At 41.5% G+C, this 26,106-nt stretch overlaps 2 protein-coding genes across 21 annotated transcripts in view; both read right to left on the reverse strand.

Annotated features, from left to right (window-relative positions):
- The window catches only part of LOC109458211 (phospholipid-transporting ATPase ABCA3-like), a 73,292-nt gene extending 69,041 nt beyond the window's left edge, over positions 1-4,251 (reverse strand). For 4 of the 13 annotated variants that reach the window (XR_016022502.1, XR_016022503.1, XM_088801181.1 and 1 more), the window contains exons 1-2: positions 2,375-3,787; positions 1,808-2,060 (exon numbers count right to left, since the gene is read on the reverse strand). Coding sequence is in view for 9 of the 13 variants with exons in the window: in XM_088801181.1 (XP_088657307.1) it covers positions 1,808-2,060; positions 2,375-2,434 (313 nt within the window). In the remaining 4 variants the exon portion in view is untranslated. Of the gene's footprint in view, positions 1-1,807; positions 2,061-2,374; positions 3,788-4,013 lie in introns of those variants that run through there. The other 9 variants (XM_088801177.1, XM_088801173.1, XM_088801174.1 and 6 more) reach the window with 9 other exon arrangements.
- A 952-nt stretch (positions 4,252-5,203) lies between these two features.
- Positions 5,204-26,106, reverse strand: part of LOC109458208 (phospholipid-transporting ATPase ABCA3-like) — a 62,988-nt gene continuing 42,085 nt past the window's right edge. For 5 of the 8 annotated variants that reach the window (XM_088801187.1, XM_088801188.1, XM_088801190.1 and 2 more), the window contains 13 exons: positions 25,402-25,705; positions 24,858-25,107; positions 24,491-24,695; positions 21,769-21,985; positions 18,646-18,816; positions 15,509-15,687; positions 13,860-13,985; positions 12,872-13,066; positions 10,235-10,422; positions 9,434-9,604; positions 8,913-9,103; positions 6,546-6,619; positions 5,628-6,165 (listed from right to left, as the gene is read on the reverse strand). In XM_088801187.1, coding sequence (XP_088657313.1) covers positions 6,037-6,165; positions 6,546-6,619; positions 8,913-9,103; positions 9,434-9,604; positions 10,235-10,422; positions 12,872-13,066; positions 13,860-13,985; positions 15,509-15,687; positions 18,646-18,816; positions 21,769-21,985; positions 24,491-24,695; positions 24,858-25,107; positions 25,402-25,705 — 2,400 coding nt within the window. In that variant the 3' untranslated portion in view covers positions 5,628-6,036. Of the gene's footprint in view, positions 5,330-5,627; positions 6,166-6,545; positions 6,620-8,912; positions 9,104-9,433; positions 9,605-10,234; positions 10,423-12,871; positions 13,067-13,859; positions 13,986-15,508; positions 15,688-18,645; positions 18,817-21,768; positions 21,986-24,490; positions 24,696-24,857; positions 25,108-25,401; positions 25,706-26,106 lie in introns of those variants that run through there. The other 3 variants (XM_088801189.1, XM_088801191.1, XR_016022504.1) reach the window with 3 other exon arrangements.

Here is a 26,106-nt window from a genome sequence, read left to right on the forward strand (position 1 = left end):
TGAAGAGTCTTTTTGTCTGTTTCGCCCGCATCAGCAGATGAGGTAAAGAAGTAACTAACATATCAAAATGACGTGACAGGCACATGGCCAGGTGAGAACAGTAAGTATTGTTTGTCCGAATGAACTGGCCCTTCAGCCAGATAAACAATATTTTTATCACAGTAACTGCAAACCCTCCCGGACCTGGCCATTCCCTGAGGGGTAGGCAGGAACAAGGAGCTTGAAAAAATATATGAGACACACCCCAGTTGGCAGTGTAGTTTCGTCATTTGTCACTGGTAATTCTTCCTCATTCTAACATTTTGGAAACTTGTATGCAACATGCAGCTCACAACATCATGAGACGCCCTGACTTCCAGTCGCGGACCTGGTGAGGTCTGGCTGGTTCCCGGCCCCTCCAGTGTTGTTCCCCACGGTTAGCCTTCTTGAGAACTTGTTAGCATTCTGGAAACTTATATACAGCTTGCAGGTTTGCAGCATCAGGAGACGCCCTAACTTCCAGTAACAACAACCGCAGCAGCAGCATTCTTGAGAATGAGCAAGCAGCAGTGGGAGATGCCTCAGCTTTCACAGCTGCAGACTTCACAAGGTTTTGATTTCTGACTTTTCCAGTGCTGTTTTTCCCCCGGTTTGGTGAGCTTCTCTGGCATATCATTTATATATATACATATTAGTCTTAACTGCCTTTACTTTGTCATTAGCACCTCGTTTAAATTGCGTTTGTCTTTTGCTATTTCATACTGCTAAATAAATTGATTAGATATTGCTAAATAAACTGATCAGCCCCTCTCTAGTATGCTCCTGCTCTTTCTTTTCCCCACTCGCCGTTGTAGAAACCAAGGAGGTCAGAAGAGAGTAGCACATATTTTTTAAATGTTGAAAGACTGTCAACCCAGAATTTTATACGAAATGAAAATAACCTCAGGAATGAAGGTGAAATAAAGACACTGTCACATGAAGGAAAACAAACGGAATTCATTGCTAGTAGACCTGCTCTAAGAAATTATTAAAGAAAGTTCTTCAGAAGGAACGTAGTATCAGAAGAAAACTTGGAACTTCGAGAAGGAAGGAAGAATAATAGCTATGGTAAATGTCTGGGTAAATGTTTTTCATAAGTTTTTAAAAATACGTGTGTGAATTATAACATTTCCTGTTGAGGTTTTCAACTTACGCAGACTTGAAAACTACAACATAAAGAGAAAAATATAGAGACCTATATACTGGGAATCATTTGACGTTACAACAAAGTGGTAAAATATCAGTTCTAAGTAGAGTGTGAAAATTAAGTATGCACATTTTAACTCCAAGAGCAACCACTAATAATATAGCAGAAGTCCAATTTATCCATTTTTTTTCTTTTATGGATGATGATTTTGGTGTCACATCTAACAATTCTTTAACTCTAAGTTACAAATATTTTCTATGTTCTCTCTAAATGTTTTATCATTTTACTTTTAGATCTGTGATCCATTTCAATGCAATTTTTGAATAAGGTGTGGTTTTGTTTTAGCTACTGATGTCCAATTGGTCAGCAGCATTTTTTGAGAAGATTATTTTTCCACTGGATTCTTTTGCACCATTGTAAAAAATATTGTAATACATTTCTGTAGGTCAATCTCTAGGTTCTCTATTCTGTTTCATTGACTTGTGTGTCTATCCCTCCACAAATACCACAGTATTTATAACTACAGTTATATTGTAAGTCTTAAAATTGGTGAATATAATTCCTTTATTCTTTCTTTTACGTTGTTTTAGCTCTATCAAAAAACAATTTGAAAATGCTTTCCAGAAAACCTTAATTTCTAACCTTTTATACTGATGTTTAGATTCCTCTTCATATTCTCAGTGATCTCTTTTACCACATTAATATTAGAAGGCACGTAGATCAATTCCCACTCTTGAGGATTTTGGAGGAAAGAAGGCAGAGTACTGATGCTTTGAGGAATAAAACTGTGAGGTCCACTAGCACTCACTTTAGTAAATGCGCGTAATAGCAAAAATATAATTGGAAACACCAATGTTATTAAGACTTCCAATATTAAATTAATCAACTGCCTCCTCTAGAAGAGGAACAAAAAGATGGTGTAAATTAATTTAAGAGTACACAATCAATGCAAATGGATAGTTCTATTACATTAAGCTTCTGCCAATTTCACTTTGGAAAAGCCAGTGTTTCCTGGACTGTCTTGTATCACCTCTTCCCTTCCACAGCCAACTTTCTTACAGGTCACTCTACACTAGTGATTAACTCGGTTTTATAGATTTGGAAAAGCTACCTACAGCTCTGAAATTCATTTTTTCAAACACACACACACACACACACACTGCAACAAATGGGATTTTATGGACATTTTCCAAGGATGCTTTTACCTACCTTTAAGGTAAAATTTTTCCAGAGAAGCACTGTAAATTGGTTGAATGTCAACAAATCCATTCTTCTACAAAGAATGTATGTTCAACTCCAGAGACGAAAGAAAGGTTTTTTAATGTTAAGTTACCTAATAATGTAAACATTAAGCAAATAACAGTATTACTTCTTTCTCCTAATTTTATCCTTATCAGACTTAAAGATTGATAGCAACAATCATTGTGTATTTGAAATAAAGAAAATTACATTGTTTCTATTTTTCTATTTACTTAATAACTAATGAAGTTTTAATATGTTTAAAATACAAATAAACAAACAAATAACAGTAAGACGTGGTTCCATGTCTCCAGACGTCATAAAGCTATAACAGGATCTGATTTCTCCTATTCTACTTTCCAGAACCAGATGGCCTCACAGGTGACTTCTATCAAACACTGAAATAAGAATTAACACCAATGCTTCTCCAATTCTTCCAAAAAACTGTAGAGAAGGGAATACTTTCAAACTCATTTTAGGAAGCCAGCATCACCCTGATACCAAAGCCAGATAAGGACATCCAAGAAAAGAGAACTACGGGCCAACATCCCTGATAAAGAGAAATCTGAAAATCCTCAAAATATTTGAGCAAACTGAACTCAACAGCCCACGAAAAGGGTCAAACATACATCGTGATCAAGTGGGACTGAACGCTAGGACGCAAGGATGGTTCAGCACGTGAAAAATCACTAAATGTGATACAACACTTTCATTATTAGAATGAAAGCCAAAAATCCCACGGTCATCTCAACAGATGCAGAAAAAGCGTTTGACAAAAACCCGTCCTTTCATCATAAAAACACTCAACACAGTAGGTTTACAAGGACGGTTCAACCCCCCACTTAATGAAGGTCAGATACGAGACGCCCACAGCTGACATCAGACTCAACGGTGAGAAACCTGAAAGCGGCCTCCCTCCCGGATCTGCAGCAAGGCGAGGCTGCCCACTCGTGCTGCTCCTTTCCAGCGTCGCACTGCAAGTCCTAGTGAGAGCAACGATGCAAGGTAAGGAAATAAAACATCCCAATCGGAAGAGCAGCAGCGAGAGCGCCTCGGTTCATAGGCGCAGAATCGCAGAGAGGAACTGCTGGCAAGTTCTGGGAGGACTCGGGGTACATGCGGCCCGACCCCTCCCCCTGAGTAAACCCTGCGCAACAGCCACGCGTCAGGGAGAAGGGGCCACGCGGGGCGAGGCGGCCGTGGGACGTGCACGGTGTGGTGTAGGTCCCCTAATACTACATTCGGGGGGCTGTTTCGGAGGAGAGGAGAAAGGGCTGTGCGGTTCTGTGGGGGTTTGGGAGTCGAGGGGCGGGTGAGCACGCACTTTCGGGGTCTCCGCGCCGAGGGCAGGCGGCGGGGCTCGGCCCCCGGGGCGTCCGGGGAGCTGCCGCCCGAGCGGGGGACTAGGCACGGGGGCCAGGGGCGGGGCGGTCCGGACACTCACCCTCAGCTCCCGGCCTCCCCGCCGCCGAGGTGCCCGCGTCCACCGGCGCGGCGCCCGCTCCAACGCCCCCGGCAACCGCCCCCGAGCAGGTGCGCCCTCCCCCCGCGCGCCTGCGCACCCGCGCCCGGCCCCGCTCAGCCCCGCGGCGCGGCGGGTCCCGCTCACCTGCCCGGGACCCGGAGGCCCCGCTTCTCGCGGGCCGCCCTCTTCCTCTCGCGTCGTGGTCCCCGGTCGCACGCGGCAGCACGTTGGAAGGAGAGTCAGTGGGGTCATCCGGGAACTTCCAGAGGCGAGGCGCCGGGTCGGGCGGATCCCGCCCCGCGGGTCCCCCGGAAGCCCGTCCAGGGCCGAACACGGCGTGCGGCGCGCGGGCCCCGCGGCCCCTCCCTCCGCGCACGCGAGCCACGCGGCGGACGCCCCCCCCCCCCGGGTCCCCTGACGCTGGATCCGGGCCGACGCCACCCAACCCCCGCCTCCGCCCCCGCCCCACGGTGAGAATCGCGGGGTCCGAACGCGGACCCGGCCGTCCTCGTGCCAGGTGCCTGCAGGCGCCGGGAGGCCCTGCTCGGTCGGAAGAGGGTGTTCAAGGCCGCGCCGGCCAAGGGGCTTCCCCTCGGCTGAAGGCGTCTTGTCGTGCGAGGTGCCTCTCGCTCCGGCCTCGTGGGGGACACTCGCGGCTCCCACCGCGCCCCCTCCCGCAATCAGCGCGGCGTCCCAGTGATTCGCGCGGGTGTCCCTGCCCAGCCCCAACCTGCCAACCGCCCAGCGCAGCGCCCTGCTGGCCAGTCCCGGCCCCGATCCTGTACCTGAGGGGTGTTTCCTGGGGGCCCAGGGCCGGCGAACTTCCCCGCCATCAAATGAGCCAAAGCTACACCTCTTCATATTTCCTCCTTGGGTATTTTTCCTCCGCCTTAGGGTATTCTTTAGAGTTCTCTTTACCTCCTTACAGGTGTAATAGGTAACCCCGTTATAAAGTGCTCAGTGGAGGGCCTGACACATATTTTTTTGTTTCTTGATGGACGATGAACAGGCGAGTTGATAGGAAAGGACAGTGAAAGAGAAAAATTCCTACCCCACTAAAGGAATTTTTAAAAGGGTCTTTAATGAAGGCAACTTGGAGCCTAGATGCAAAAGCTTAGTAAAACGACTTCTCTCCCTTTTTAAAGATGGCCAGTCTGGGAAACACATTTTGCAATTACGAAAACCACTTGGCCAGAGATCTACGGCAGGTATGGGAATGGAACTCATAAAAAGTGATATGACAGCTAATAAAAGAACAGAGAATAGCTTCGGATACCACCTTATTACTCACGATAGCCAACTGAGAATATAAAACCTCGAGCAAACCATCTCAGAACACAGCAGCTTCAGGGGCTCCTTTCCTCTTGGAATTCAACAAGGATCCTCCTCCTTGTCCGCTGTCCTGCCCACGGATTTGGACAGGTGATTAGATGTCTCCCGTTGCTCATGGGGGACTCCAGCTGCCCAAACAAGAATCAGAAGAACTCTATCTCCCTCTGCACTCCATTTCTCCTTAATCAGAGGTAGGTTCAGAACAGGAAGGAAAACACTTCTTAAAGAACATTTTTGTTCTTTCTGTTCTTGGACTCTAAATGTTCTTGCTGCAAAGATTCTCTTACAAATATAAAATCTTGGCTTGAGTTTTGGAAATAACCCAACTTTCCCCTTAAACTTTTATATTGATTTTCATTATTTTTAGTATAAAATGTGTGTGTGTGCGCGTGTTTCCATGGGAAAGATTATTCCAGGCTGAATGGTCCTCTTGTCCATAACTTAAAAATAAATCTCATGCTCTTCCCGCTGCCCCATCTGACAGCGCCATCATTTCTGGATGTTTCGATTCAAACATTCGGGATACTTAGCAATAGGTCCGTGTTCCCACCCTGATGAATACCGCTCTTTTGTATTTCTAGGAGCAAAAACATGAATATCGCCAACTGTCTTTACCTTTGCACATGCTGGACACACAGGCCACCCATGTAAATCTACAAAGAAGGGACTTGTGTTCTCTTTTGGGGGACTCTTTATTACATAAGTATATCTACACCAAGACACACACACACACACACACAGGAATGGCCCTCTATGTATCCGGGTGGAGTGGAGAGTAACCTAAGACAAGGGTCACCAGTTGCAACTGAGTTCTCACGGCACCTTTGCTTTAGAATCATCTTTGATCATCTTCTGTGTTCTGCAGGCTGGCAAAGCTCAGGAAGACTTGCTCCAGCGTTATCTGACTGACAGAATAATCTTCTAAATTGAAATGCTTTTTAGCTTCCTCCAAAATTCCAAACACCTTCAACAACAACAAGAAAGCGCAGTTACCATTGCAGCCCTCCCCTCCAGCCGAGCCTCTCTTCCGTCGCCTCCAACTCCTGCCAACTCCTGCCACGTTAATGTTGAAGGAAAAAGGGCACAGAAGGGGGAGATGAGAAGGCAGGCAGAAGAGATCATTGAGAATCTGAGCGGAAGCGTTCTCTATCTCCACGCTGTTGATGGACGTGAACAAAAAATGGGATTTACAGCTAGAAACCTGAAGCAATGAAACTCCAGGGACCATAGAAAGTAAACTAGAGTCTCTGCTTCTCCTGTAATACCCGGTTCCCCTTCCACAAATCCTTCCCCTCACTAGTGCTCTCTGAACCTGTAATATTAGAAGAGCATGGTTCTACAGACCTTTGCCCAGCTATTGTCCTTGCTGGGAATGTAGTAATTAAGGATCCCTTGGTTTTCCTGCTTTAATACGCTACCTAAGAAGGGAAAGATAGGATGGGTGAGTAATCTTAGATTTCACTAGAATTGCCAAAACATTGCTACATCTACTTAATTATGTATAACAGAATGGCAACTAGATGTCCTATGATGAAAGGGGGCGTGATCAAATAACCCACTCTCTTTGGTACACTTGACATGGTAATTCCTTTCACAGATTTCTTCCTGATGAAAGTCTCATTGTGTGAAGTGCATAACAATTATTGAGGGCAGGCTTTCAGGCATGCACAAAAAAATGTCAGCTCACGGGCCCAGTGAACCACACCGGAGCCTTCTAAAAATCTAACGTTACTGCAAGACTTTATTCCTGACCAGAGAGCTCAGAGTAGGCGCTGGGACGCTGCTGCCTGGCTGTGTGAGGAGGTGCGCAGGTCCAGTGTGCGTGCTGGGGGGCAGGACAAGGCCTCCCAGCTGTGATTACCTGCCACTGAGAGAGGAAACCATACACACACATCCCCGAAGCCAGGCTGTGTGTTCCTCTTTCTTTTACATAGGTAAGAACCCCGTTCTAATTTAGAACAAACTGGTGTGTTTACACTCAATGCATATTTGCTTTTATTGCAGATTGGATGAATTGGGATTAAAATGTGTTGAAGCAAAAAACAAAACAAAACAAAAAAACACACACCAAAAACATGTTTACAATGGAGTTTGGATTTTCTTAATAGGAATTTTAACACATGTACTGTCTCCATAATGTAAAGCTCTATTTGTGTGTAAAATATTTCAGACAGAGAACTTAACGAGTTATTCAAAGCGAACACTGATGAAACCACGCTTTAGTTCAAGTAATAGTAACCCAGATAGTCCCATGTGCCACTTCCAAGCCTCTACGCCCCATAAAAAAGAAGCAATACGTTCACTGCTGTTATGGACATTTCTTTTTCAGTGTCTTTTTAACCTATGCATACACCCTTGAAAATTTAGGCAGAGCTTTCCCCCTTTTGAACTTTATGTGAAGGGAATCATCTAGTGTATATTCTCTTCTTTCTGCTTCTTTCACTCAAAATGTTTGTAAGATTTATGCATGTGGTTTCATCTAGAAGTAATTCATTTTCCTTTTGAAATTATAATCTGGTGTATAAATATTCCACAATTTATTTTCCATTCAGCTACTGGCACGATAATATTAATCTCCGTTTCAGTGAGGTCTTCTTCTGAGGTTTCGTTGTCTGTTTTCATTTGGAACATACACATTTGTTTCCTCATTTTGCTTGATGCTCTGTGTTTGTTTCTAACCCACCTTCCCATGAAAGGACACACACTTGTGTCCACGTTTCCAACGAGAGGGCTCGGGCCGGTGTTTAGTGTTCCTCTGTAAGCAGGCAAGTTGCTAGGACAGATGCCAGTAAATGAGGTTTTCTGGTCACAGCTTCTCTTCGTGGCAATTCAGGGGCTATGTGAAGTACACCTCTGATGCCATAAGTACTCAAAAATATTTGCTGAATGAATGCATAAGACTGACCTTCTTAGTGGACATACCCGTGTGCACGTGTCACAGGCATATCGTAATCACGGGGACTGACACTGAGGAAGTATTTTCCCACAACTCTGTTCTCCACATCTGCTTTGCCATCATTCCTTAGCTATCTTCTGATCTCCACTCTTACTGTGTAATGGATCCTGCTGTTTTTCCCTCACCTAGAGGTAAACGTCCAACTCCTCAGCCTCACACACAGTGGGAACTTCTGTGATATTTTGCTCAGCCTAGCAATGTGGAAACCAAGATGAAAAGCCGGAAGTATTCAGAGCTTTGCCACGTCCCTGCTTGATGTTTAGGAAGGAGAGACGCGAGACAGAACTGGTTTCTGTCTCTGTGATTGTACCAGATAGGCTAGAGGCGCTTACTGATTTTAACACACAGAAGCAGGTCTACTCTTGCGAGGAGAGGAAAGCGTACTGGTTCTTGTTTGCATTGTATAATAATGCCATATATATCATGACTGAGACCAAAAGACCAGTTACATGCTTAGCTGCCAGACGAAAGCCTCAAAACTTTGCATGGATAATACATGAAAATAACTGAGAAGTATAATAATTATGACTTTAGAGATATATAATTGACATGGACAGAAGAAATCCCCAACTGCCTTATTAAAGTGATAGAGGAGCTCAGTGTGATCCTTTATGTGTGTGTAAAACTTCTTAGCCTAACCAGGCACAAGAAGTTGTAGAAAGAAGGATTCTCAAAGGAATTCAGTGTAGAAGCCAATAAATATTAATAACCTATAGGAAACAGTTATTGAACAAAGGTAGCCCAACCTAATTTACCTGGGAATGTCATTGTGATGAAAAATTTTAACTCATCTAGTTCATGCTTTTGCGTATCAATCTTGACCTTTACCTTCAGGATGTAAATATTGCCAAACTTGTTTTTGAGGTGCTGAGGGCTGCCCAAGCACGTGAACTTTCCCTTCACCATGATGGCCAGCCTGGTACAGAAGGCATCACATTCCTCCATTCTAGCGAAACAAGATACAAGAACAATGTAAAACCAAAAAGTTCCCTTTTGGCAGAACTTCCCTAATTCAAACAGTGCCAGGATTGAAGCTCGGTCGTTGGCAAGTGAAAAGTTTTTGAATAATAAGTTGTAGGGTGTGAAATCCTCCAACAGAACATCTTCTGGTTATTTAACTTAATGAGGATTCTTGGCTGTTCCACTCATTAGAATTAATGGGGTCCTCACATACTCCAGCAAATGTGCTGTCCAATATTCCGAGGCCCAAATAATTCTCTCTTACAACCACTACAGGGCTGGCCAACCCTCTTCCAAGCCTCCCAATGAGTCACACCTGTGGGAGGTTATAATAATGGCTTTGCCACTTTCACGTGCCAGTGTCACAGCGTCCCAGAGCAGGCGTCGGGCTACTGGGTCCATGCCAGTTGATGGCTCATCCAGCAAAATGACTGAAGGTTTTCCCATTAGGGCAATAGCAGCACTCAACCTACGTTTGGTTCCTCCACTTCATGGCCATGGAAGGAGAAAGAACACAGGGAAAGGGGATGATATACAAATCAGGTACTTATAGGATAGTGTTAATACAGACATCTCAGACACTGAGAGTCTCAGCAAACACGTAACACAAACATCCACGATGCTGATTAGATGTAACTTCTACAAGGTAGCAGACTCAGGTGTATACAGCAATTTTTTTTTTTTTTTCATTTGAAATGTAGAGGAGTGACTTTTAAGTTACTGCCTGTAGGAGCATTATCAGTGGCATTTATTTACTATAATAGTTCTTAGGGTGCCATAAATGCCACCATAATTTAAAGGGTTACATCCCTTCTTTCTTAGCAGACAAAGAACTATTCAGACACTGGGAAGAAGAAGACGCTCCCCTCTGAGATTCAGAGGCTACAGTTCAAACATAACTAGGATTTTGAGCTTCATCTCTGCAAAGGAAAGACATGGAACCGCACTGATCTGTCATATTTACTGCATTTCCCTAGCAACTCATTATATAGTTTCGCAATTAAATAACTGTGTGGCCGAGGGAGTGAGGTGGAGCGATGGGTACTTATTTCAAACATCAAACATTGGAAGGCACCACAGCAGCAGCAGCAACAAAACATCAGCATTAACGACTCACCTGTAGGTGTTGATAATCTTGTCAGCATGGGGCTCCAGCTGCAGTGACTTCAACCATTTGTTCACATACAGCTGAATCTGGGGCTCAGAGACTCCCCATAATCTGGCGTACATGGTCATTATTTCCCGACCGGTCATGTATTCCAGCAAGGCATCCGACTGAGGACAATAGCCGACTCTGGACGTGCCCTGATTACGAGAATTGCCGTAATAAGGACCCAAGTCATCTGTCCCACTGAGCATTCTCGAATGGGACAGAAGACCGGCAGTCCTCCCGGCCATGCCTCTCAGAGCACTACCAAGAATTCCTCTTTTTCAAAGGCTACAAAAGTTTGGCCATTGGATCTACTGTAATAAATCGGAATGACAGATTCCCCAATCCAATTTTAATAATCTTCAGGATGAAGAAGTTACAGATAAAAATCCCACAGCCCACTGAGTTTGGAGGAGCGTCAGGATATGAGATGCCCCCTCATTGATGAGAAATTCCAAGGGGCGTGGCCACCATGGCTGTTTTTGCCCTGCAGAAGTTGCACAGTCACGTGCAGACCTTGTTACAGAGTAAGGCTGAACCAGAAGCAAAGCCTTTCCCCCCGCTCCCACAAACAGAATTCAAAGTCATTAGAGAAATGCAAATCAAACCACAATGACATACCACTTCACACCCATTACTATGGCAATTATTGCTAAAACAGAAAGTAGCAAGTGTTAGGGATGACGTGGAGAAACTGGAAGTCTTGAGACTTGCTGGTGGGAATGTACAATGGTGGAGTCACTATGAAATACAGTATGGTGTTTCCTCAAAAAATTAAACAAATTACCCTATGGTCTTGAAATCCACTTTTAGGAATATACCCAAAATAATTGAAAGCAGGGACTCAAGCAGATTATTTGTACACCAATGCTCAGAGAAGCATTATTTGCAATGGCCAGAAGGTGGAAACAATCCCAATGTCCATTAATGGGTGGATGAATGGATAAAGAAAGTGTGGTGTACACATATAATGGATTATTACTCAGTCTTAAAATGGTATCAAATTCTGATGCGTAGGTGAGCCCTGAAAGCATTATATTAGTAGGTGAAATAAGTCAGACATAAAAGGACAAGTATTATATGATTCTACTGATATGAATAATCAAAACTATAGAAACAAAAAGTAAAATAGCGGTTACCAGTTGGTGGGGGGGGGGGAGTTACTGTTTAATAGGTACAGGTTTTCATTTTGGGACAATGAAGAAGTTCTGGAGACGGATCGTGGTGATGGTTGCACAGTAATGTAAATATACCGAATGCCAATGAATTGCGCATTCAGATATGTTTAAAATGGTCAATTTTATGTTACGTATTTCTTACAATAAAATGGACAATGTTAAAAACATTTTTAAAGCCTGGGGAAATGAAAAGATCACCATCTGTCATGTTTCAGAACAGCCAACTTGGAGAGATTCCCTGGAGCCCGAAAAGGCTTCCTCAGACGTATTGAGTTAGTTGTTGCAGGAGGCTTGGATTTGCCTGTATGCCTGGTCTCTTTTTAATTTGACAAAGAGACTCTCTTTGGCTCCCAATTTAGCCTTTTCTCTTTGGCACCATCTTCATTGAACCCCCCTATTTTTTTATTTCTCACAATCAGGGGACTGGTTACACAACCCCATGTGTCCCAAGGGGATTTGATAAGTGGTGTGGATAAGGGTATTTAGAGAGATTCCACTGACATCCCTTCCACCCCAAGAACAAGCTGGCAGGACCCACTCACCCTCTTTCATCATGTATCACTTCTTCTTCTAGTCCCTCAACTTCTTCCCTTCTAGTATACATGGGATCCAATTGTTCGGTGTATCAAACAGCCTGTTTCCTTCCCTTCGCTTCACAGACAACTTTCTTCAAAATACAATCCAACTTCTTAGCTTCCTGTGAGTTACCACACTACTGTGGATCCCACAGCAGGCAGCTCCTGCACCCTATCTGCCTGATTTCACGACACTGTTCAATGAACTGAAGGGAAAGATCTGCACCATTGGGGCTCCCCTGACAACTACCCCACTGACCCCAGTGAACAGTCCTTGCCGCTTCATCAATGAGTTCTAGCTCCTAAAGCCAGGGGACATTTCAGGAGGCTTTCCTTAGCCTGAGATTCCTGAATTTGACGCCTTTCACCATTTCCTTCTTCCTGAAGGTTTCTCCCCACTTGGTTTCTTTTCACCACTATGCCCTCTCCCCTTGGTGGCACATGCAGCCAATGGCTGGCTCTGCAGGGATACAAAGGCCAGCTACCTTGTTTCATTTGGGACCACGCAGAAAGGCGACCCTGTCCCAGCGCTTGAAGGTGGACCAATCAGTTGCAACTCAATTGTAGGCCGTCTTCTCCTTTCCTTCCCTACAGCACGTTGTCTGGCATATGGAGAGGACCTGCCCCTCACCCTATCAGTTTCAAAGAACACAAAACACACTCTTGTCTTACATTCTACTCCTATTGCCTCACTCTCTTCAACAATCTCTCTCTCTGCAGGATCTACTGAGTCAACAGCACCGATTTCAGTGTCTCCCCGGCCTCCCATCCAGGGTCTCCCACCATCTGCCTGTGACTTGCACCCCCAAGCTACCCTGCTCCTCACATCTTTGCCCGTAATAGCTTCTTACCTTCTCGATATTGTCAGTGATGTGAAAACCATCAATGAACACATCCCCACTGGTAGCAGTCTCCTCTCCAGTCAAAATTTGGAAGGTAGTAGTTTTTCCAGCTCCATTGAATCCAAGCAATCCAAAGCACTCCCCCTTTTGGATTGTGACGGAGATATTTTTCACAGCCAGAATGACCCGGAACTTAAAATATATCTAAAAAAAAAAAAAAAAAAAAGAAAACACAACAAAGAATATTTGTAAGATGGATAAATAGCTCAGACCCCTACAGACCACTACTCAGTCTCACGAGGACTCTTCTATTACACTGGGAATAGAGACACCGACCCCCAAGAACTGCAGTGAGCCCTGGGCACGAGGGACATGCTCTTAGGTTGGACTGAATCCAGCATACGAGGTCTGACAATTAAGTTTGCGAATTTGTTGCAACGATGCTGCTAACCTTTTTTGATGTCAGAGGGATGATTCATTATGAATTTGTACCACCTGGGCAAACAGGTAACCAAGTTTACTATGTGGAAGTGCTGAAAAGGCTGCGTGAAAGTTAGATGACCTGAACTTTTCACCAGCAATTCATGGCTCTTGCATCACGACAATGCACCAGCTCACACGGCACTGTCCGTGAGGGAGTTTTTAGCCAGTAAACAAATAACTATATTGGAATACCCTCCCTACTCACCTGATCTGGCCCCCAATGACTTCTTTCTTTACCCAAAGATAAAGGAAATATTGAAAGGAAGACATTTTGATGACATTCGGGACATCAAGGGTAATACGACAACAGCTCTGATGGCCATTCCAGAAAAAGAATTCCAGAATTGCTTTGAAGGGTGGACTAGGCGCTGGTGTCGGTGCACAGCTTCCCCAGGGAGTCCTTCGAAGGTGACAGGAGTGATACTCAGCAATGACGTATGTAGCACTTTTTCTAGGATGAGTTTGCGAACCTCTTTGTCAGACCCCCGTCACCATGTTGGCCAGTGAACATTACCTTTGTAAGCTCCTTAATAAGCACCGCGGAATTCAGCACTTCCTGTGGCTGCCCCAGGATTCTCTTTCTTTCATTCTCCACGTCTTCATCTTCACATTCTCCAGATAATTCCTTGGACACTGTTTTCTATATTTTTAAGACAAGAATCACAGACATGGGTGCTCCTTAGGTGCGTGGCCTACACTGTGGCTTCAAGAAAGCTAAACTGGGGAGTAATCTCACAGATGTTCAAACAGAAGGTTTGAGTCAACTCAAGAAAGTTCTGGACATCAGCTTAGCATCTCATGTACATCTTAAGTTTTGAATAATGAATAGTTCATCAGTAGAATGAGGGTGGGGACCAGGGGAGAAGGAAAAGTTATTTCACATACTAGAAAGAGTGTGAATTAACATGCTAATAATATGTGTACTCTAAATCTTTAAAACTGTATTTAAAGTATTAAGAAAAATGGTTTTTATCACTTGTATCCTTGTAAGTAGCTTGTATCCTTTTTATCACCTGTAAGTAGCTTGTATCCTTAAAAAGGCAGTCTACTCAAGAGGGTGGGGAACTCAGAAAAATACAGTCATGAATTTTTAATAATAAATTTTGCCCAAATTAAACTGCAATGGGGGTGTATAAAGTCAACAAGACTTAGACTTTTCCTAAGAAATTCATTGGACGCTATGATCTGTATTTTCAAAACAAGTATTACAAGATAATATTGCTTTCTAGTATTAGACCAAGTAGCTTTGGGAAGCTGATCTCAAGATGTTAGGGCAGAAATTTGGCATAATTTTAAGATCATTTTGTCTGATCACTTAAGAACAAATTTTTTATTTGCACAGATTATGACATCAGGATTACACAGCCTGATGTTTTTTCCAGAATTAGACACCACATGAAAGACTGAAGCCACAACTGAGATCATTCAAGTGTGATTTAATACCAGTCACAGTATGTTCAATATTGAAAGACTAAAGGATTAAGTCTTTCTTTTATGAGGGAGAGAGAGAAATAAATCTCTAAGACCTCAAATAGAAAAATTTTAATACTGACAGAATGGCAGTGTGAGGGAATCTGTGAATTTGCGCCCTGCTGAAACTGGTGAAAACTATTTGACTAACCACTTAAAGCCTTTGTAAATCCATGCATCGAAAAAAGAAATCATACAGGAGATTAGAAAATCCTTTGAACATTTGAATGATAATAAAAATATTTAAAAAATCAATTTTTTTCAGGGTATAGATAGAGCACTGCTCTATAGGGAAATGTTTAGCATTAAGTGTTTATATTGGAAAAGAAAAAAGCCCTAAAAGCTACAGCTTCAGCCTTTCCATAAACAAACTAGAACAAAGGAGGGGAGTAAACCAAAAGTAAGCAGAAGGCAGGAAATTATAAAAATAAAACCCACAAATATCAATGAAGAGAAAATAGTCAATAGAGCAAATAAACAGAATTTGATTATTTGACATGATCAACAAAATGAATGCAGTTTATTATAGGTAAATTATAGCTTAACAAATTTTATTTAAGAAAATATATTTCTATGGACACTGAGTTTTCTTTTCTCCGGTAATTGAGGGAGTCATATGGAACCACATGCTTGTCAGGCCTAATGTTCCATTTTCTTAAGAGTTATTCTTAAGGTTCATGCTTAATTACTCACCTTCCTATACGTCTTATAGATACCAAAGAAAATGCGCTGATTGAAAAATGTTCTTAGTTTCCACAAAGTCTTCTCCCAAAAGAAAACCAAGAGAAGGCAAACAAAGCCTATGCTACTCATCATAATCATATACTTTCCAATCATTTTCTCTTCCAAAGAATAAACACTCTTTGTAGTATCTGAAAATGGGGGGAGGGGAGAGAAGGGTATCTTACTACAGAATACTGAATTGATCCCATGAACAAGGCCAGAGAAAATAGTAAGATGAAATATAGGATAAAATGAAACGTTAGGCTACATTGAGACAAGTAATGTATTTAAGATTGAGAAGTGATTGTTTTGCTACACAGATACCATCTGAGCAAAAAATTTTGAAGGCTGATCTTCATGAATATAACATATGGTAATCAATTAAGCCTAGGACTATTGATAATATATTCATTTGTACATCTAATAATTGCACGCCATGAAAAATCGGCCCCAAATCCTTTCAGAAGTGTGAAATCTTAAATTGATAATTAGAAATATTAAAGTGTAAATACTATTGCAAAGGATAACACACTAAGCTTTAAAAGGGTAAAAAAGTACCATTAGCTAATACTTTTTGAACTTTCTTAAAAAGCCAATTGAGTAGAAGGCACAGAATTCCTGTTATAAGAGAATTATAAACGCTTTGTTTTTTTTAAAAAAAATTATTTTTCAGAATGGTTTTAGATTTACAAAACAACAACAAAAACACATGTGAGGACTGTACAGAGAAACCCATATACCCTGCACCCAGTTTCTCTTATTATCAACATTGGCATGATACACATTACAATTAATGAACAGATATGAATACACCACTGTTAACTAAAGTCCACGATTTATTCAGATTTCCTCGTTTTTAAAAAATGTTCTTTTTTGTTCTGAACAATTAGTCATGATTAAAAAAACAAAAACAAAAACAAAAAACAACGCTTACCAAACAGGATAGGAAGGAATTCCTTAAGCCTGGGAACTGAGATCCCTTTGAATCACAGTTTTAGCCCATAAAACCTGTGAACTAGGGCTCGTGGTCCATCTCAGTGAGCAATGTTCATTCTAAAGTTAGGAAGAAACTGGATGTCTGCTATCACCACTGTGAACCAGTTTGAACTAAATGGCCTTGACAAAGGAGTACGTCAAGAACAAGAAATAAATGCAAATGGATTGGAAAAGCAATCCACTATCAGCAGCTGCTGTGAAGATACCCATGGAAAATGAAAAATAATCTACACATAAATTATTAAAGTAAATAAAATAATTTAGTTAAGTTTAAATGTACAAAAACTGAACTCTTTCAACTGCATTTCTTATAACAACAACAATCAATAAAAAAAAGACACTTCAAAAAGTGATACTATTTATGTTAGCATCAAAAGATATGCAGGAATGAGGCTAACAATCTATTTTCAATACCGCTAAACCAGTAACAATTACAGCGTATTAAATAAAAATAAAGAAGACCTAAGTCAATAAATGGAAGGCTAGAATGAAATAAGTAAAGGAGTGTACCACGATTACAAATTGTAAAACCAAAATCAGTAGAGAGATTAAATCTTTCAAAATTGTTCTACAGAAGTAAATCAATGTCAATAAAAATCCTACTAGATTTGTTTTTTTTTTGTGTGTAAATAAAAGTTGATTTTAAATGTACGAGGTCAGACAATTAAGTTCGTGAACTCATCCTAGAAAAAGTGCTACCTACCTCATTGCTGAAGACCACTACGTTCACCTTCGAACTGACTCTGGGTGGTGAACACACAATGTGATATATAGATGATGTATTACAGAACTGTACACCTGAGACCTATGTAACTTTACTAACTATTGTCACCCCAATAAACTTTAACTAAAAAAAAGACAAACAGCCCAATTAAAAAATGAGCAAAGAATTTGCATAGACATTTCTCCAAAGATATACAAATGGACAACAGGCCTATGTAAAGATGCTCAACATCGTTAAAGAAAAGGAAACTGAAACAACAATTAGGTGCAACCTCACACCTACTAGGAAGCCTATAATAAAAAAAAAAGGAAAATAATTATTGGAGAGGATATGAAAACATTGGAACCTTCCTACATTGCTGTACAAAAGTAGCCCCAGCTTCTATGGAGACTCAATAATACCATGACTTTCCGTGTCACTAGATTTTGCATGAAATGCTTTTTCCCATTTTTTTTCCAACTTGCTCCATTCTCCCTTAAAGTTCATTGTCATGCAGTTTATAGCTGTTTAAATACTGAACGTCCCTTTGAGGTCATTGGCTACTGTTCTAGGTAGGAGACGGCTTACAAAGTGCTCCTACCCATCTCACTCTGCCCACTCTTGCCAAAATAAAATATTTTCAAATTTGTCTGCTCAATGATAACAGTGCCACAGTCAGGGATTTGTGAATGAATGTTTACCCTTTCCTTTTTTTACAAGTCTGCAGTGCTGTTCGTCTTTCTCTTACTTTCTGGCTCTTTTCTCCATTGTATTACTCTCTGTCTCTCAAATCGCTACTTCCTAGCCTTTACCTATTTATTTAAAAAACACACACAAAAAAACAGTTGAGTTCCTCGCTGCCAGATACTATCTATACCGGACACTGGGGAATGAATTTCATCCACTCCTTGAAATAACCTGTGTGCAGATGAGTGTGTGTGATTGTGAGTGGTGAGGGAGATGAGAGGCAACAAGAGTATATAATACAATTTCAATACCAATAGCTTCCCAGGAGGTCTTTGCCATAGAGGAAATGCATTATGCAATGGAAAGAACCTACGTTTCGCATCCCAGTTCTGGCCCATAAAAGCTATGTGTGAACATAGGGCACAGTTTCCTCACAATGAGTATAAAAACGGACGGCTTGATGTTGTGAAGACTTAAAATAGTATGTAAAGGTACTAGGTGGTTGATTATTAGTAGTCTGATGACTACTTTAAACTTACCTTGGATTTGCTTTGGAGACTTTATTGTGTTTACAAAGGTTTTCCCCAGGCTTGTAAAATGACCTATGTACTGAATATGTGTCCTGACTCTCTCCTTCAAAATAAGGGCAGATTCCCCACCAGTCTCCAGGGCTGAGCCTGAGATTAATTTCCTAGAGATTTAGGGGCCCCAAGGCACTCACTTTCTTTATCACAATTTAAATAGACATCAGCGTTTTCTAGCGCGCACCATTTCTTCATCCGGTAGAAGGCAGAATAGTCAGTGACGCACTTGGCCAGGTTGTAATTGGGAAAGAGTAGTAACGATTTAAGCACGAAGGTTCTGGTGGCATTTGACATGCTTTCCGGAATTTCTAAAAAGATGGTAAGATTAGGTTTCATTATCGGAAATGAACGCTCCCCAAGACTACAAACCCTCCAATTTATGATCAAACCAGGCTCTGGGAATGAAAACCCAGATGATTATATTTGAAGAACAGTCATTACTTCCCCATCAGTTTGTTTTAGTTGATACTGGCAGCTGATGACAGTTTGCAGTGATAATTGTGGGGAATTCTGATAAGTCTTTTCGGCAAAGTGGGTGTCCACTGGGTAAGTCTCCCTGGCCCGAGATGAACAGGAAACCACTACTGTCTATAGTTTTCATGTTTCTAAACCTAATTAATCAAGTCAGGAAGGTCAAGGTAGGAGAGAGCCTAGAATTCCACAGTAGGGAACAGATAGGGACGTGACGACTGGATGGAGAGTAGAGAAAGCGTCAAAGAAACCAGCTGACAGGTAATTAGTATTTCCCCCAAAGAACGCACTTCACATGAAAAATAATTAGAGAAGAAATTCCTGGAGATATGGACACATTTATGAATGGCCATTGTAGAATTTTAATGATGAATTCATTTTTTTTGGGGGGGTGGAGATCAAAGGCTCAGATAAACACAGAGCTGACATAAGATACTTTGAGCAGAGAGCGATGACCCAGCAGGGAAACCTGAAGTGCCAAAGCCACGGCAACTCTGTCCTGTGGAGATCTTATAATGATTTGATACAGAGACAAATAATTCATCCAAAGTAAAGAATTCTGGATATTAGCCACCTAAACAGATGCCAAAAATGGCACTGATTTTATAGACCAAGAGCCATATCTAATAGAACTTCTCACGATTATAGAAAAGCTCTACAGCTGCAGTAATACACACATACAACTATTGAACACTTGAAATGTGGTTAGTGTGGCTATGAAACTGAATTTTCAATTGCATTTAATTTCAGTAAATTAAAATTTAGGTTTCAAGAGCCACATGTGGCTAGTGGTTACCATACTACATTGGACAGATACAATCTGATAACTTTTGGCCTTACCCTGTAGCAATCATAAATATCTTCTCACCTCCAAAGACGAGAGAAAGATCTTTTTAGGTGAGGAAGAGAAACAGAGTCTCTTACTTGACAAAATGACGACTGACTCTTTAGGGGATGGGGAAAGGTAAAAACTGACAAAAATGTGTTATTCAAAATAATTATCACCCAGTTCAGCATGGACATTGACTGCTCAGAACAGAATCTTGATCAACCAAATGGTAAACTACTAGAAACAACTGGTGTGGCCATCTTGATGTATCCTGAAGGAATACCAATTCTCTTTAGAGAATTCTAGGCAAGGCTGCAATTCCTATGGATTCTTTTGATTTGCCTCTGTGTCTGTTCTTCATAGTCCCGTAAGCGTTCCTCAGATTTCACAGCATTTTTGAATAATGCCAGTGTTTTTCTTTGCAGTCTGCATATATTTTATTTACTTGTCTACCTTACGAAACGGATTAAGACCTAATGTGTAACATCTACTAGAAGTGGCAATCACTCTCGTCTAGTTCCTTTTTAAAAAAATTACAACTACATAATACAACGCTAAGTACTTTAATATGCATCTCTTTTTAAGGTAAATTTGCCTACATAATCTCAATGTTATTACCACAATGAACAAAAGTAACGGTCACTTCCCTTACTACCAGTCCATATACAAATTTCCCAAATTGTTCCCTCTAGTTCCTTTTTAAAGGAAATGCTTTTGAGTTATCACTGGATATTTTATTTGGTGTAGAGTTTTGCACATACATGTGCCCTTTATAAAGTTAGGCACACTTTTTTTCTATTTACTAAAAATTTTTTTATCACGTATAATTGATTTTTCAGCATCTATTGAGATAATTAAGTTTCTGCCATTAATCCTTAGAATAGGAATTTATTTATAGATTTTTTTTCTAATAGGAAAGTAACCTTCTTAGATTCAGTTTGCTCTTTTGTTTAGAATTTATGAATCTATGTTCATGAATAAAATTAGTTTGTGATGATCTTGTCAGGTTATGGTATGAGCTTTTGCTGATTTCCCAGAAGGGGTTGGAAGCATTATCTTGTTCTTTCCTCTATTAGCTGGAAGACTATATATATAGAACTCATCAGTAGAGTCATCTAGACCTTGTTTTCTTTGTGAAAATAATTCAAACTCTTAACTACTTGAATTCTTGTAGTACAATTCAAATTTTCTAATACGTAAGTCCTATTTAGTGAATTGCATTTTTTCCCCTAGAAATGTAACAATTTGTTCAAAGTTCTTAGATTGGTTGTCCTAACATTGTTTATTTTACCCTCTTATTTGTCAATGTGTAACAAATATATATATATGCCTTTTTACACCGAATTTTTATCTCAATTTTATTAACCCTTCCAATTAGCTGAGGAGTAGCACTGTTGGTATTCTCTATTATACATCTGTTTCCTATTTGGTTAATTTTTGCTCTTATTTGTTCATTATTTCTACTTTCTTTGTGTTTATTATACTATTATTTTTCTAACTTATTAAGTTGGATGGTTTGGTATTTAAGTTTTAACCTTTATCATGTTAGTAGTTAAAGCTATAAAATATCTCTTATGTTATTCTTCAGTTCTAAATTATTTTCTAATTTATGTTAATGATTCCCTCTTTGGCCCATTCATTATTTAAAAACGTATTTTAAAATTCTCAATTGTGTGTTCATGTCCCAGTTAGCTTTTTGTTACCGATTTCTAATTTAATTGCAAAATGGCAATCTTCTCAAAGGACCTGTACATCAGGTCAAGGCCATCACTTCAGTATGAAGAACCCACCTCTAACACAACACCTGGAGCATCAATAGAATTTTCATCGACTTCCATCAAGTTCAGGATTCTCCACAAACCTGGAAGGGAACTGTCTACTAATAGCCTCCATCCATGTCCACTTAGGTATTTCCTTCTGCGTTCGGAGGAAGGAGGTACTGTAAAGGCGGTACCCTTACCAAGTGTAAGCACGGCATCTATGAGGAGACTGAAAATGCCCGAGAGGTAGTTAAACAGCACCAGTTTGATGTAGGCAGAAGTGCTTTTCGCGAACAGGAAGCTCAGCAGGTACACGAGGGGGATGGCAGACCAGCCGTACAGCATGAAGATCAGCATCGTGTCCAGGAAGTGGTAATCTGTCAGGTATACATCCAGGTGGCAGTATTTGAACACTCCCTGAAACACAAGGAATAGACGTCAAGGCCAGTGGAGCATCCGTGCAAAACTAATTCAGGCCAGAATACGCAGCGAAGGAAACAGCCAGGTCCATCTTCATTTAGCATGGATGTACTCATTAACTAAATCATTGTTCCTCTTTAAAAAAATAAAAGCCCTAGACACCTCTCTTCACTAGAGAACAGTCCAGAGAGCACTATAATTATCATTATTTTTCTTCTACTTGGAATAGTTTTTTAATTCATAAACGAAGTCAGTATACTTTCCACCGTTAATCCTAACTCTCAACTTTCCCAGAAAGTAGATTATTTCTCTACAGAGAGGCTATTTCTTAAAAAAAAAATGTTCCTCTTGAGTAAATATATACCTTACCCATCACTGCTACCCACCTTTAGACTGGGTCTCCTGTTTCTATTCTACCCCCCGCCCCACTCCCATCACATTCAACTTGGGACCTCCTTCTTACATTTGTTAACTAAAATTGAAAACCAGACAGGGAAGCACAAAATGAGAGGGACCTAAATTGAACGGATGGTGGTATGGTGACGAGCTTGCAGTTGTTAAAGGAAATAAATGTCTGGAAATCTGTATTTCATTAGTTAATATTGCGGTTTCTCTACAAACGCCCAAGTTGTGCCTTTGGGCAACTGCATCACTAGGAAGCAGGAGAATCAAGAGGTCAATAGTATGGTTCAGCTAAGAAGAGCCATTAGACACTTGATGCCTAGTGTTCTTGGTGGTGGTAGCAACCGCAGGAGAGGGTTAGGAGGTCACAGTTGAATCCAATCCCTATTGCTTCTGAATAAGCATACTGTCCACCTAAACAGAACTACAGTGAGGTTCTCCAAGAAAAGTTGGAATGATCTAGGAGTGTGTTGGAAGGTTGGTAATCCTTCACAGACACAAACCATAACCTAAGTCAAAGACAAGTTGAATTCCTTGTTGGATAAATAAGCAATATATAACTTGTCTTATTAGGGAGACAACTTCATGGATGGTTTAGGTGCCTGACCACTGCACTGTACACCTGAAGCTGAAGTTGAATAATATTGTATGTCAAGTACAATTTAATATATAGTCACAGGATGTGGAGTACAGTATAGGGAATAGAATCAATGGAATCATAACAGCTACATGCCATGTCAGAGGGCTAGTAGATTGGGGGCCGGGGGTTATCACTTTGTGAGGGGTGTAAATGTCTATTACACTGTTTTGTACACCTGAAACTAATAAAAAAAATAAAGGGTGCAGCCTTGACAAATTAAAAAAAAAAAAGCAATATACTCTGTCCGTGGACAAGAAGACTATGCATTGTGACTATGGAGATTCTACCCCAATTAATTCTTTTTTTTTTTAATATTTTTTTTTTTTTTTTTTTTTTTTTTAAGATTTTATTGGGGAAGGGGAACAGGACTTTTTCTTCAAGTCAAGTTGTTGTCCTTTCAATCTTAGTTGTGGAGGGTTCTGTTCAGATTCAAGTTGTTGTTCTTTCAGTCTTAGTTGTGGAGGGCGCAGCTCAGCTCCAGGTCCAGTTGCCGTCGCTAGTTGCAGGGGGCGCAGCCCACCATCCCTTGCAGGAGTCGAACCGGCAACCTTGTGGTTGAGAGGACGTGCTCCAACCAACTGAGCCATCCGGGAGCTCAGCGGCAGCTCAGCTCAAGGTGCCATGTTCAATCTTAGTTGCAGGGGGCAGAGCCCACCATCCCTTGCGGGACTCGAGGAATTGAACTGGCAACCTTGTGGTTGGGAGCCCACTGGCCCATGTGGGAATCGAACCGGCAGCCTTCGGAGTTAGGAGCACGGAGCTCTAACCGCCTGAGCCACCGGGCCGGCCCATACCCCAATTAATTCTTAAGAGAACATGCAAACAAGGTGTTCAAGTAAAGATTTTAACCTCTTCATTATGAAATATAACACACATCTGAAAGAGTACATAAAACATAAATGAATTATCCCAGTGAATTATAGCCAAATAACCTCGTGGGCAACTACCACAATGCTAGTACCCAAAGAAATCTCCTGTCAACTCTTCCAACTCCTGCAAAATTAACCCCTTTTCTGACTTTTACCATAACCACCCTTTTCTTTGTAGTTCTTAACAGTGTGGTCTCTAAATACTAAAATGTAGTACAGCGGGTCCTCCAATGATGTGGCTTCGCGTTCAACACTAGAACGCAGATGAGATGCCGTAGGAACTCAACTCTGTGTCTACCAATCAGCCTGTGGTAACACTGATTTGCGGCTCAGTATAAACTGAAGAGAACAGAAATGGGAAACTCGTCCATGAGAGGCCTTTGTGCTTTCGCAAAGCAAAGTTATTTTCTTCTAGTGAAGGACTATGAAAAAGAAAGTTTCTACCATGAGACTTTTACAATGTGTTTTCTAAGACAACGAGCAGAGAGAGTTTATCGACCGAGTTAGGTCCAAGACATGATTAGAGAACAGGAGTTTTCCACTGGGTACAGAAGGAGAATGAGCCCTCGAGAAACACTGCCTGATACTCACCAGGAGTAAGCAGCAGGTAATGAAAAAGAGGATGAGATCCCACAGAAGAGCAGACAGCCAGTACGCCAGGATATAGACCCCACTCATGAACTGGAGGTGCTTGGCCTTAGAGACTCTCTCAGTCACCGTCAGGAGACAAAAGCCACTGGTCAAAATAGCCATGCCAAAATGTATGTCTATGGCCAGTTGGTGTCCATCCAGCAACCTACAGAAGAAGGAACAAAAGTAGACACAGCAAAAAATCGACACAGCAGGAAATCCAAAATTCTATCAGTAACTATTTCTTAGTGATACAAATACAATCAGCGAGAGCAGGAGAACTGTATTTCAAGTGTGAAATTCTATGCTAATGAAAATAACAACATACTCGTCTTCCTGCTCTTTATCACTCGAGTACGGCTGAGGCTTATTGGAGACGGTTAAGGAAGCTTCAGGGCCAGAAACTGACTTGAAAAGAACGGTGTCTACCATTGCGAGGGTCAGGGGTGGTGAATGGTATGCTTGATTGTTGAACAGACCAGTAAATATTATTCCATCGTCCTTCACCTCAATGGAAAATGCAACAATACATAAGTGAATACAATCTTCATTTTCCATCAAGTATTCCAGCAGGTCTCCTAGAATGAGGAAACAATATGGGTCAGTTTATCCACAACACACATCATCTATGGTATATACTGGGCAAGGAGAACAAATCATTTTCCTTGGTTCTTATCCCTTTCAATTTTCGCATAATGATTACTTCAAACATTTGCCATTCTCCTCTAATTGAGCTGCCTCTGTAAAATGGGTAACTAACAGGAAAAGAATGGCGCAGGTGGCAGACTGTTCAGTTAAGATCCATCTTCACGAGCCACACAAGGAGATACTCATCTCAGAGCAGCCTTTTCTCTTTCCTCTGGGAGCCTTACCTTGCACTTCCGTAAGTGTGTGCTTGCCAGGTTCCAGCATACTCTTAAGATGTTTTAAGAAAACCAGAGTCAAATTAGAATTCCCAGAAATAGACAAAGGCACAATGGTGTGACCATATTGATTCAAATCCATGACTCTGGCCTTTGTATCATCACTATGATGTGAAAATGTCTCGCTCTCGAAGAGAAAGAGAATGGAGCCAAGCACTGCCAGTATCTGTAGCAAAATCAGTTTCCAGTTGCGCCAATTGAACATTGCCCTTTTGAGGAGCATGGCCCAGAACTGCTGCTGGTAGAGGGCGCACTGAAGAGAGGAGAGAGACACATAACATCACCATCGTCACCGAGCTCGGCAGGCCGCCCCTGCGTAAGTGAAGATGAACACTTTGGACTCGCATGGTACAAGATACATGAGGTTGACATGAACACATACTTGGACCAGAATCCAAACACGGAACGACACTGCACACAAGCGTGGTCTGTGTCTTGTTCATACAAGGCAGGGCCCACCCAGCTACAGCCACTCACTTCTGTGTTGTCTGCTTTCTGCTGCAGTGACGGAGCTGAGTGAGTGCAACAGAGACCGTATGGCCCCCAAAGCCCGATGTGTTGAGTAGCTCCTTACATAAAGTTTGCTGCCCTCTGCTACAGCTATTACATATTTAAGTTCTGGCCATTGCTAGGACATACCTAAAATCTCAACGA

This window comes from Rhinolophus sinicus, chromosome 10 (genome assembly GCF_057876585.1).
Source record: "Rhinolophus sinicus isolate RSI-liver-muscle chromosome 10, RSI-T2T, whole genome shotgun sequence".
NCBI classification, from domain to species: Eukaryota; Metazoa; Chordata; class Mammalia; order Chiroptera; family Rhinolophidae; genus Rhinolophus; species Rhinolophus sinicus.